The sequence below is a fragment of the Empidonax traillii genome, unplaced genomic scaffold (assembly GCF_003031625.1).
Source record: "Empidonax traillii isolate 1590-97213 ecotype Southwest subspecies unplaced genomic scaffold, ASM303162v1 scaffold48:size2401408, whole genome shotgun sequence".
In the NCBI taxonomy this organism is placed as follows: domain Eukaryota; kingdom Metazoa; phylum Chordata; class Aves; order Passeriformes; family Tyrannidae; genus Empidonax; species Empidonax traillii.
This window is the reverse complement of record NW_020955241.1, coordinates 1,736,244-1,749,176: the sequence shown is the minus strand read 5'-3', so window position 1 is coordinate 1,749,176 and position 12,933 is coordinate 1,736,244. Positions and strand designations below refer to the sequence as shown.

At 35.1% G+C, this 12,933-nt stretch overlaps 1 protein-coding gene across 6 annotated transcripts in view; it reads left to right on the top strand.

Annotated features, from left to right (window-relative positions):
* DDC (dopa decarboxylase) overlaps positions 1-12,933 on the top strand; it is a 69,845-nt gene that overhangs the window by 32,007 nt on the left and 24,905 nt on the right. For 5 of the 6 annotated variants that reach the window (XM_027878980.1, XM_027878983.1, XM_027878978.1 and 2 more), the window contains exons 6-9: positions 2,171-2,314; positions 8,160-8,226; positions 10,243-10,337; positions 12,148-12,215. In XM_027878980.1, coding sequence (XP_027734781.1) covers positions 2,171-2,314; positions 8,160-8,226; positions 10,243-10,337; positions 12,148-12,215 — 374 coding nt within the window. Of the gene's footprint in view, positions 1-2,170; positions 2,315-8,159; positions 8,227-10,242; positions 10,338-12,147; positions 12,220-12,933 lie in introns of those variants that run through there. The other variant, XM_027878984.1, reaches the window with a different exon arrangement.

Sequence of the window (12,933 nt, the reverse complement as noted above, 5' to 3'; positions counted from 1 at the left end):
GACTGAGTTATGCTAAATGCTCAGCAGGCCATGACCATGAGAGGTTTTTACTGTCAATGAGAACAAATTGTACTCTTATGAGTTCTGCTGCTGCTACCTTTCTCACACACTAATACTCCTGAAGGGCCAAGCAATGTTGTCTCTCTCAATAGTTGTAACATTTTCTTACCTACATGTCAGTGAGACAGAAAAAAACCCCCTTCCTTAGTACCTAATGTTTCTTTTTAAATAATATCTGATTATGCAGAATAAAATGTCCAGGTTTCAGCCTTACTTTGATTTACTTCAAAGTGTATGTTAAACAGCACTGTAGAAGTTAAAAGTAACTTGCTTTTTGCTGGTGGCAAGAGTGACTACACTTGCATGGTGAGAAGATTCAAGACAAGAAAATATGAGGAAAGATAACTGCTTTCAAGAGGAACAAAGGATATTTGTCCTTTTTTTGCCTGAGACCCTAAGGTCAGTATTGCGCAGATCACCAGTCCCACAGCTCTGACTGACCCAGTGATGCACAAAGGCTTTTACTTGTTTTGATTTTTTGTCCCATGTAAGTGGCTGACCTGAAATGAGGACTGACAGGCCTTCCTGACTACTGAAGGTCAGAGGATCTTATGTTTACAGAAGGATTTGCCTTAAGATAGTGTTGACCTTTCAAAGCAGATTGTTGCAGAGCTCACCGTTCCTTCTGCATTAAGAACAGACCTGTGTGACTCACAGGCAATAATCCACAAAAGAAAGTTAAATGTAAGCCATTCTGTGGGAGTGAAAACCATTCACTGACAGAGCCCAACAATGCAAGAACGTGTTTGGAAGAGAATCTTGCTATGCTTTTTAAGTCTTGATGAAGCAATTTAGAGGTTCTGACTGGCTAAAACCCTCACTGTATTATTATAGTTTGCTTATTTGCAATTCTTGTATAAATAAGTTATAAAACTTATTTTTCTATTGTACACTTGAATGAAGTATGGTATTGCTATGCCACACATTATTTCCACTTTAAAAGTTATATTTCAAGTTTAGGCTTCCAGATTTTCTCAAGTTGGTGCCTAATTAGTTTACCAAAGCATTTTAACAAGAGGCACTTCTGAGATGCAAATTAATGATACAGCTGCCTTTAAAACATGTAATTCCAGGCATATGTGAAGTTGAAAGGCAAAAGCTTCATCTAGTCTAGTTCAACTGAAGTTTTGGATTATTATTTTTGTGATTATATTTTAAATTAAAATAGAACTAATAAGCGCTCTTGTAGGCGCTGGCAAGAACTGGCAAGGTAAGATGGAGATGTGAATGAGAATAGCCATGATATGAAAAGGTGAGGAATTTTTCTCTTTCAAATTAATGATGATTAATGAAACCATAGAAGGTGGAAGATAAAATAGGTTTTTCTGATGTTTTAGTCATGCTGTAAATGAGAGTCTTTTGTGGCTAAATGTATCTTTCATTGTCAATAAAGTTATTCTAGTTATTATTCTATTGTAATTCATAATTTTACAAGAACTTCTTAGTGATATATTTGTTTTTATTTACTGGCATGTGCTTTATCCTCTAAAAAATATTATTTCCAGCAAATTCAAATGAAATGGGTTGTAAATAAAATAACATATTGGGAGTGATCCTTACTTGCCTAACAAAATGAATAAATGATCAAACCACAGTTTAGTCAATACATAACCTCAAAAAAAAAACGGTAATGTAAGAAAGTATCTTGGTTTATTCCTTAACATGACATGTACTATTTTAGAGGTCAGTAAAGCTGTACACCATAAAAATATGCTAGTGAGCAACTCAATCATTCTCAGGCAAGCTGATTATCTGCACATCTTTTGGTTGATTTAGAGCCAAATCCTCAAGCTCTACATCAATCCTAGCATGTTAATTAAAGATCTCACAAAGGTTAATTGAACTCTTGTCTGAATTGTGTCATGGCAATGGTCTCAAGGATATTTCTATCAGTTAATTGTGTGTGTAGGTATATATATTTATGTGTGTCCATCTGTCTGTCTACCTATATGAAAGAGGGAGAGGTATGTATCTGTCACTTACTATCAATAGTCCCAGAATCTCAAGTATTGCTTTACTTGAAAGAGATTATTTCTTTTCTTTTTAAATTCAAATGATCTCACATTCCAATAAAAGGTGTCAGTCTTAAAACTTCCCCATTTCCTTGTAGGCTCATTCATCTGTGGAAAGGGCTGCATTAATTGGTGCTGTGAAGATTAAAAGTGTTCCTTCAGATGATACATTTAGTGTTTGTGGTTCAGCCCTGAAGAAGGTTCTGGATGAAGACAAAGCTGCTGGTCTTATACCGTTCTTTGTGAGTACTGGATTTTAATTAATCAGTGGATTTTTTGCTTCTGATAAGCTACTTTTGACAAGAGTAGATGATCTAATCCCTAACAGAGGCATTGATAGGCAGCTGAGATTTGTAGTTGCATGTAGTTCTGCAGTGTTGTAGTCTCCTAACCCTTAAACGCTAAACTGTTTACCTTTATTTTCCAGTTTCTAACTTAGACATAAAACAAGCTTAAAGGAAATAAATTAGATTATGCTCTCTCAAGCTTAAGTATCTTCAAGAAACAATAGTTTCCCCTCCTCAGTACTTTAGCAAAGAAATAAACCTCCTTAATATAACCCAAATATCATCAATATCAGGCATTGTCAGTTGGGTATTTGTGAGTACATAACTAATCTCTAACAAGTGAACTATAGGGATGTGGCTGTGGAAACTTCAGGTGTCATCATTTCTTGTTACCTGTCCACTTTCTTTTCCACAGATTCCTGTTTTTACCACAGTCTACTAAAATCTCCCAATTTATGGCTTAGACCAGTGTTAGATTAGATAAAATTCCAAAGTTCTGTTATACTGTAAATACCTGATCAAAAAGAGTATTTGCTTACTTGTCAGATGTACTCCTCCTGCCAGTTCAGAGCACCATCTTATTATTTTGAGTTAAAATGAGATTTTACCATTTGAATTTTTCCCATGAAGTGGGTAACTTCTGTTGCAGTTTTGTACATCATCAAGAAAATTTTTTGCTTGTTTCCAAGCATTATGCCTCTGCAAAACGTGGGCTGTATAGATTTATTAATGGGTATAATATGCTACAAGGAATATGTTTTTTCTGGCCTCCACTGGAGAAAAACTGAAGAAGAAAAAAAAACACTGACAACTAATTTGGAAACTGAGAACTTCAGAAACTGTTTTTTTAAGAGATTAAAAAACGTGTCACAACATTTTCAGAAAAGTCATGTCTGACAACTTTTTTCGTTTTCATTTGGTAACATTTTGAAAAGGGCTAATGTGAACTTCAATTTTTATTAACTGTTTTTAGAAGAATTAGCAGCTTAGGCTTTCTTATACTCATGGATAAGAGCCAAATGGGACAAAGAAGCTTAAATTTCACCAAGCTCTTTTGAAAATATAATCTTTTTACTAATCTTGTTATTAACCTTTAGAGTCTGGGTTTTTTAATGTAGTATAAGGATAACTAGAGTGAAAAGTGGGTTTATATGTGCAGAATGATGCTAATTTCCAGGCTGCTTAGAACGAGTGAGTCCTTGGAATGACCACAAGCAGATCCTATCATTTGCTTTCTAGTATAATAAGACTATGACTGAGAAACAAAGCATCTCTAGGGCTTCCAAAATGAACTTTTTTCTGTGGGCTGCACCTGCTGAGGGGGAGAATATGCCACAAGCCATGTTTCATTTCTCTGTGATCCCAGCACATAATACCTTACACAGGATCCTACTTGCATATCTTACTGTTAGTTTTAAACAATTACAAGTACAGCACTATATCATGTCTTTATGCACTAACTGCAAAGTTAATGTGTTTTTTCCTCAACTTTTGTCCATTAACAAAAAAAAAAAAAAAAAAAAAAAAGGCAACTTGCTCTTCATAAATATTCATTCCTTATTAATTTTTCTATGTGTAACAAGGAAATAAACAAATCTGGTTTATGTATCCAGTGACACCTTTACAGCGGGTGATTTAATTGTTGTTTTTCTTCCTCTGTTTGTTTAGCTGTGCTAAACAGACTTTCAAAGACAGCAGAGGCTCCGTCTGAGTTAATATGGCCTGTACCAGGTCTTCCATTTATTTGTATGCATAAAACATGTCAGCTTAGATTAAACTAGATCTCATTATCCTTATGGTTGGCTTCTTAACTCGAAAGGTGTGCTAGTTCTCTGCTGTGCTGAGCAGCAGTCCATGGACTGTATTAGTGCTGCCTTTTCTGGCTTGAGGATTTCACAAAAGCATTTCCGTTTCTTTTGTTTTTGAGTAATTTGGTGCTATTTTATTTTGTTCTGACAACAAAGATATGCACATTACCAAGGAAACACCTTATGCCACTTGATTCCTTGTCTCCCTGTATTCACTGATCCCTCACTAAGGGGAGTGATTCAACATCAAAGCAACAAATTTGATGGAAGAAATTCTGCCTGAAGAGACTTGTGACAGCAGAGAGATCATTCCTAATGAAGACGTCTTGTTTGCATTTGAGCTGTTTCAGTCTCCCTTATCAGCAAGAAGTTTTGTAAAGGATTAAAAAGAAAATGCAACTAAATTACAATGCCTTATAGGCATGATTCTCCTCTTATACTTAATGAATAAATGAGGAGTCATTATACTGAACTTGATAGAAATGCTTTCCCTGTAGAGGTGGGTGGAGAATCAGGGCCAGGTTTCCTTGATGTGAAAGAGGTTCTGTCATTACAGCAATATGGTAATTATAGGTTTGCTTTTCACATACATAGGATTTTCCAGTCAGCCTTTTTTTTTGGGAGGAGCATTGTCTTTAAAAGGTGTCTTTGCATTCCTACCTACCATCAATATCTTTTAGCATTAGTAATGTGTATATCTTTCTGTTCAGGGAAGGTTGTTGCCAATGGGATACCCAGATCTTTACTTTTGTTTTCATTTTTTTATTTTGAAATTTGGGCTTGTGTTAATTTGTCCGTTTCAAAATACTTTTGCAGAAATTGAAACAGGGGTATTTTCATATAGTAAAGCAAGCAGACTCTGCAAACAAAGCTCTTAACTGTGTCAGGTGTTGAGGCACTAAAGCTGCCACAATTTACCAAGGAGCAATTTTCCAATGTGGATGATACGCAGCCCTTCATCTGGCCACTATGAAAGGGAGATATTTAAAGCCTATGCTGAAGTCATGTCCATTTCATTAATTATAAACACACACTGGTAGCTAAGCACATGATAAATGCCTTTCTCAGCTGGGCCCTATGGTCCCAGCTTGAGATAGGCTTCTGCGTTTGCTGAATGTTGACTGGAATGCTCAAATTTGGAGACCCCTAAGTTAAGCACTTCCAAATTCATATGTAGTGTCCATTGCATTCAAGTCCAGTTCACTTGAATGTGTGTAAGTGGCCTGTGAGCTTTATCCTGTCTTTCATAAATCAACACTGATAGATTGCAGCTGGCAAATATATAGTACAATACTCTTCAACAGCCTTATCCAGTATAAAGTTGCTATGACATGGTTGCCTTGCTTCCCAGCATGAAATCTTTGATTCTAGCTGAAATGACTCTTCTGAATGATGATCTGCAGGATATTAAGAAGCAGGCTGTTTATATCCTGACTCACTTGGGAAACAATAAATCACAATCAGACCGACAGAGGAGCCATCTTTTCAGTAGAAGTCAACACTTAGATCTTGACCACAGATTTCCGTTTGGAAGCAGCATTCTGGAGACATGTAGAGATGCCTAGGGTGATGTTTCTTAACCCACAGTTTATGACTGATGGCTGTTTTGTAAAATACTGAACGGTGGTTTAGAGAACTGTTGCAGTTTTCTTCAAGCCACAGACATTCTCCTAAGTGCAAGCCGGCAAAGAACTGAGGAGGAGAAAATAAAAACAATAAGGGAACACTGAAAATCCTGCCTCATTTTAGTTAGTCGCAAATGAAAAGCTTTGTGGTGAAACCATGCAAAATGTGTCCGTGTCTTTTGCAAAAGCTATAGGAGGTCTTGCAGTTGAAAAGATTGAGAGTAATTGCTCTCAGGCATCATAAACGTTCATGCATGTTTCCTGATATAGCTCTTCATTTCAGGAAACTAATACATGAGATGACTGATGCGAGCTTTTTAGCTGTTTTGTATTCACAGCCAGGACTGAGTCAAATTTGAAGTGCACAACCTGAAAAGGATAAGGCCTGGAGGCTATACTGAGCCATCAGTCCCATCTCTGTGATGCAGCCTGTCCCCTGCCCTTTGCACAAATGTGATTTTTTCTGGTGTTACACAGGCTACAAATTGAGTTAGATTCATTCTGTAGTACTGAGGCAGGTAATGAGAGTCCTGACAAGAGCAGGTGCTGTCACTTTAAAGTGGTTTCTGAGAATTAAGGCAAGTAGCTTTGAGGCTTAAGTACCTGCAGAGAGGAAAACAAAATTATTTTAGAAACAGAGGTATACTTTACAGAATAAACCATTATTTAAACAACTAAGAATATTTTTGAACTCATATAATCTCTCATTGAAAAAACATACTCTTTATCCTGATTAGAAGGAGAATACCTTAACTGCAGTACAACACTTGCAGAGAAGTCGTAAACATATCTCAAAGCATTTTAATTTTTTTGTTCTTCTCGTGTGACTCAGGAATATAGGAAGACCCAGAATAGATAAAGATTGGATTATTTTGAGGAAACAATACGTTAGCACACAATTTTACCTACTATATATACAATGTGCTTCTCATTTTCCGAACTATATTGGTTTCAAACTCAGGTTCTTAATAGCTTGATAAAGGAAAAATACTGTATTGTCCCTTTATTACTTTAATAATTACTTTTTGCAAGTTTTGCTATGACAGTATGTTTGTTTCTGGAAAGGTCTAGAGGGTAGACAAGTACCATTGAGGTTTTTCCTTTTTGTTCTTATTGTTCTCTCATGAATTTCTCTAAGGGACACGTGCATACATACACACAGAAAAATGTGGCTAGTTGCTGATATATAGGGGAAAACCGTAAAAGCAAAAGCATTGACAGTGTACTTGGCAGAAAAAGTAATTAGAAATAATAAAACTAAAAAAAAAAAAAGAAAAATTCTGGATTTGACATTTTCATAGTCATCTCCTGGCTATACTGTAGTCTGTGTGTGACCTTGGATTAAATTATCTAGTGCTTTTGTACTTCACTACTCTGACTAAAACCCAGAATACTTTATCTGTCTATTTAAACTGTAAAGTATCTTTTGTTATTTAAAAATCCAGTACAAGACAAAAAATAGATCCAGCCTTTATAAGTGTTTTCAGAAATGGGACAAGGTGTTTAAAACATAAATGTATCAATGAAAAATAAAATAATGTCAGTTTAAATGCATTTGGTATTTGGGATTTTTTGGTTAAAATTCTACCTGCATATTCCCAGCAAATCATGATAACTCATTTTCACCTAGTTATATTTTCTTTCTACTGTGAAACTTGAGCATTTGTTACCTCTGCTTTTGACCAACTGGTCACACAGAAGGGTACATTAAATGAGACATTAAAGGAATGAAGGAAGTATAGTTTCAGTATTTTAGGATGAATTTCTGAGAAGTTTATCTGGGAAAAAATTTTGCCAGTCTAATAGTAAACATATGCTACTAGGGAATAGCTTCCAGGCTGAGCATTGAGCATAAATCAGTTACAAATCTCTGTTGCAGAGCTCTAATTGAGGCAGCAGCATTTGAAGACCTATTCTGCCAAGGAGAATTCCAGCACCTTAGAGTTGCTCAAGTTCAGAACTTGCTTATATACCATGAACTGCAAATTATTTTGATGGCAATTGCATATGTGATGTTACTATTTGGCCACATGATAAGCATGTGGAACACATAGAAATTATAGAAATTATAGAAATAGCATAATACTGTGAATATATTGCAGTACTTATCCATCAATTTTATACTGACATTTCATTTTATGCATCTGTTTCAATGGACTCTTATGGGAGCTTTGGAAAAAAACCCACCCACATTCTCAAAACTTCCACTAAGGATTGGTAATGACTAACATCAATTTATTTTGCCCTAAACCACAATAGCCCTTTATAATTTACTCTTTTTGTTTATTATTGGCTTTGCAGACAGTTTTTTTAATTTGGTAATTTTCTGTGCTGTAACACTTTTTTTTTTTTTTTTTGGTTCTGCAGTTCTGTGCAACTCTTGGAACCACACCTTGCTGCTCCTTTGACAAACTGTTAGAACTGGGTCCTATTTGTAAGTCTTTGCTGCTTCTTTCTAAAATTGTAGATATCAGTTTAAGCCACGCTGAGTCATTTCCAGGACGTTGTGCAGTGTCAGTGTTCCAATTCAATAAAGTTACTTATAGATGAGACCTTCAATTACAGTTTTATTTCTAATATTAGTCAAGCAGCAAATGTGCATCCTCAAACTCTTAAAAAGTAGAGAGGACATTGCCTCAAGGGGTTTTTTTGGGGCGGGGGTCATATTTTGGAACACTGTCAGTTAAAAATTACTGTAACTGCTTCAGTTTGTAACATTTCTCTTCAAGCCCTTCTACCTGCAAGTGCCTCTACAGCAATGGTGCATATCAGGGGAAAGTTGAACTCTCATTCTTCTCTGCACCAACTGTTTTGTTTCTACATGGTTCTAACAACTATGAAAAGTAGAGAAATATGCACCAAAAATCCACATTCTTAATCCTTACTTTCCCCTTCCTGATTTTTTTCATCTTTCAAGAAAATAGAACAAGTGCCAGGGTGTTTAATGCAGTGATTGAGTCAGGAACCCTTTGTAAGTATTTCTGTGTGATGGTTTGTTGTGTCAAGCTTTGATCTGCAGCAGGGTTTGGTCAAAAGCACACGCTGGCTGATGAAAATGCAAAGTGCACCATATCTATTCAAGTGTACATTTAGAATAGGAAATTTACAGTTATAAGCCATTGGAAGCAGCTTCATAGAAACTGCATTTGATGTTCTGGTAATTTATTCAGCGGGGTTTGAAAGTTTGGGCCTTGTGAGGTGTTCACTTGCTCTGTGAGGTTTCTTCCTCTTCAGCACAAGCCCCAGAGACTCAGTTTCTCCCAGTCCTCCTTTCTAAACAGGTTTCTAGTAGTCTGCTTAGCAGCTACAAGTTATTTTGCTGTTTGGCTTATTCCTACAGACCTGACCCATTAAAACAGCGACATCGATACTTTTAGGTATAGCAGCTAATCATGTGTTTCACCTCAATGATTCCCTGTTCGTGCAGCAAAGATGAGAAGTATTTCACACCACTGAAATCAGAAGTCTTGTGCTAGCTTTTCAGCCTGATTTTCTTCTTAGTATACGTGATCATATTTAAAAATAATTAATCAGTAGAACTTTCAATATATTTTCAAATAAACTTCAGTTGCAGATTTTTTGAATAATATTGTATTAGCTTGAACTTGGTGCCCAATTGCAGATCTCAATGGATATACCTCTGTATGTGGAAATAGCAATCAGAATTGTCTGATGACCAGTGTAAAAATGTTATGTGGGCTTTAGCCATTAACTCATAGACCAGAATTGTTACCAAATACATTAATACTGTGATCTATAATAGAATGTGAATACTAAATTACAGGGAATACATGAGCTGCTCATATGACAAAATATTTCTGCAGAAACTATTCAGTGACTAATCAAAACTAGCACTTTCTTAACACTTCAACGCTTGCTTTTGCAGAAGCATCTCCATCTTGTAATAAATAGTTTGCTGCTGGTAGTTCAAAAGCATGTGCATGCATATATATCAATATGCAAAAAATACTGTATAGAGATGTGTTTGTGATTCATGAGTTAGAATTGGGGAGCACAGCTAATATTCTAGCTCTTACTGCCTAAGTAGTTTTATTACCTTCGAAATTATAGCTAAATCTCTAGATACATCTTTTTTTTTTTTAATATGTATTTTATAATGGTTCTTAAATCAAAATCACATAGTATTTTATGTTGCTTAATATTAGTAAGATAAGACATGATGATCCTTGTGATCCCTTCCATCTCAGTGTATTCTATGATTCTACGACTTTGTTCCACTAGAAGTGGGAAGGAAAAATAATATATTATGTATACATCTTTATGTGGAAATGAAAACCCAGATGGTAGAAACATTTAATCTCTTAATTTAATTTTAAATTGGAAAAATAATAACATCAAAGAAAAATCTCTCAGGCACTTGGTTTCATGCAAATTAATAGGGCTTTTTAATCTGCTGTTTAATTTATTTCCCCTTCAATTATTTTTTTAGGTAATAAGGAAAATATCTGGATGCATATTGATGCAGCCTATGCTGGGAGTGCATTCATCTGCCCTGAATTCAGGCATCTTTTAAATGGAGTGGAGGTGAATGGTGTTTTTCTCTAAAAGCCTGCTAAAACCTTGCTCTTTCTGTGTTGTTTATGCATCCAAGGTAAATGAATCTTCCAGAATCCCTGAGTTAGCTGCACCTCAAATCCCTGTACATTCTATCACATTACTTAAGTTTATATAATTTTTACTGTTTTATATTGTGAGTATGCAAGTTACCCCACTATGTAGAAGTTTCTCATTCAGAATAGCAAGTAGTAGTGAATCAACAAAGTGTCTTACAAAATAGAAAAGTGGAACTTTTTCCCAAATATCCCAAAGGACACATTTATAGAAGCCTAATTCTACCTTACACACACACACACACAAAATTATTCTTACAAAAATGTTATGTCTCGTTATTCATTATGTTTGATTTTTTTCTTACATCCTGAAAGTCGTATAGGATAGAGCCAGTAGCTCTATCTCAAACAGACAGGGTTTAATAACCAAGAGAGCTAAATGAAATATTCCCCCAACAGCACTCCTGTTCCTTTTTCCTCCCCTTGCTGAGCTACTTAGCATTCAGTTGCTTAGATAAGAATACTTCAATTTCCTGCTGCTCCCCTCAGTCAGCCAGATATGTCCTTGTCTTCCACGTCAGTGGAGAAAATATTACTGTTTGGTAAAGCCAGAAGTTTAAACACAGCACTGATAGGTAGTGACTAATGAAGAAGAGGAGGGAAAACCCCCTCACAAATAAAGCATTTCTTTCTGTCTCTTTTTTTATCAGCAAATGAAGCTTGTTGTAATTTCCTGTGTGGGAATATTTTTAAAATTATTGTTATTGGTTCCTGAAGGAAATGAAACAGCATCCCTTGTCTGGGCCAGCATTTGTCATAGGAGTAAATATTTAACCACTATGAATGAGTTTCCTACCATACCTAGTACAGGGTGATAGCTAGATAGATATATAGATAGATAGACAGATAATCTTCTTTTATTAGAGTAATTGTTAATTGTTTACAGATGACAGGGAAGGTTATGAGAAGCAAATGAGAACATAAAAGTGCTATTAATGTACTGCCAGGCCCTCATCTCTCTTTTTTAAGGCTGATGACTTCTGCCTTTGTTAAAACAGAAAACATGGATGAAGCCTTTCCCACTTGATGTTCATCTTACCTACCTGGGATTCTTCTGATGCCACACCTAAACATATCTCAAGTAAACTGGGCCTGGCACATTATGTGTAAATATGTATTGCCAGTCCTTATTCTTTGGTAGTATTTCTTTGACTTAGATGAAAAACTAATTTCTACTGAAAGAAAATACCCTATCAGTAAAAAAACTAAAACCAACAATCCCCAAACATTTCCTAGTTGGTTGTAATTTTATGAATGAATGTGATGTGCAGATGCTGAATTAACTAAATCATTTGTCTCTGTATATTTGAGTTTTGTGTGTGTATGTTTAACGCTCTTGGAAACAGAAAGCTTAGTGAATTTTTATTGGAAAATGTGATATGAACCACACTGAGTATACAGATTTATTTATTTTTTTATTTACAATGAGATATGTACTTTTCCTTAACATACGTATCTAAAAAGTATAATTGTTAACAAATGCTCAAAATGCTGATGATACTAATAGCCTAACTGCACACCTAAGATGAACTGCATTCCCAAAATGAATGAGGATTTAACTAAAACAGTTACTAACTAAGGTGACGTCAGCATGAACATTATAAAGACCCAGTTCAAGAATTCATTTGTAGTTAAGGGGTACAGAGACAATATTACACTGTTGTATCATTAGCACATGGATACTTTTCTCTTTCATAATTCTGTTTTTTTTTGTCCATTCTCAGTTTGCAGATTCATTTAACTTTAATCCTCACAAATGGCTCCTAGTGAATTTTGACTGCTCTGCTATGTGGTAAGTGTTACAGTTAAAGGAAACATTGCAAGGGGAAAAAAATCACATTATATTAGTCTGCCCTTCTACCAGTAAACATTTATTTACATTTCTCTATTGAAATGAGGAGAACTGGATAGCTTCAAGTCTTGTAAATTATTTACAAAATTCCCTTTTATTTAATCCAAGATTCAAAAATGTGAAATTTAGAAATAGGCATTATGTTCCAGAAAGATAGAGAGAAGTCCTAAAAATTCTGCAGATTCATACTTGGTCCATTTTGGGACTGTTTAAAAACATAAATGAAAAACAAACAATATGCTAAAGAGAGCTTTTTGATTTTCTTTTCCATAAAATTTCTTTTTGTTTAAGCTTTCGTCTTTTAAAAGCCTTTCTAAAAATGTTTGAGATTTGGCTGATGAAAAGCAGCTGATTTCAAAAAGGACTGTTTATATAATTTTGTACTGACTTTCAATTTCCCCAAATGACAGCAGAGACAACATTTTGATATAAAAAGATGCCAAAATAGAAACCCATAGACATACTTTCAAACAAACCAAAGTATCATACCAGTAATAATACATGGTTTTGTTAAAACCATTCTATAATAAATGATCCTATTGTGTCCCAAACTAGATGTTTACCAGCATTACAACTAAACAACTATTCAGTAAATGCAGACTATTTATCAAAATAAGTGAAAACATTAATTTCAGTTATAATGGAACAAAATTTGCAA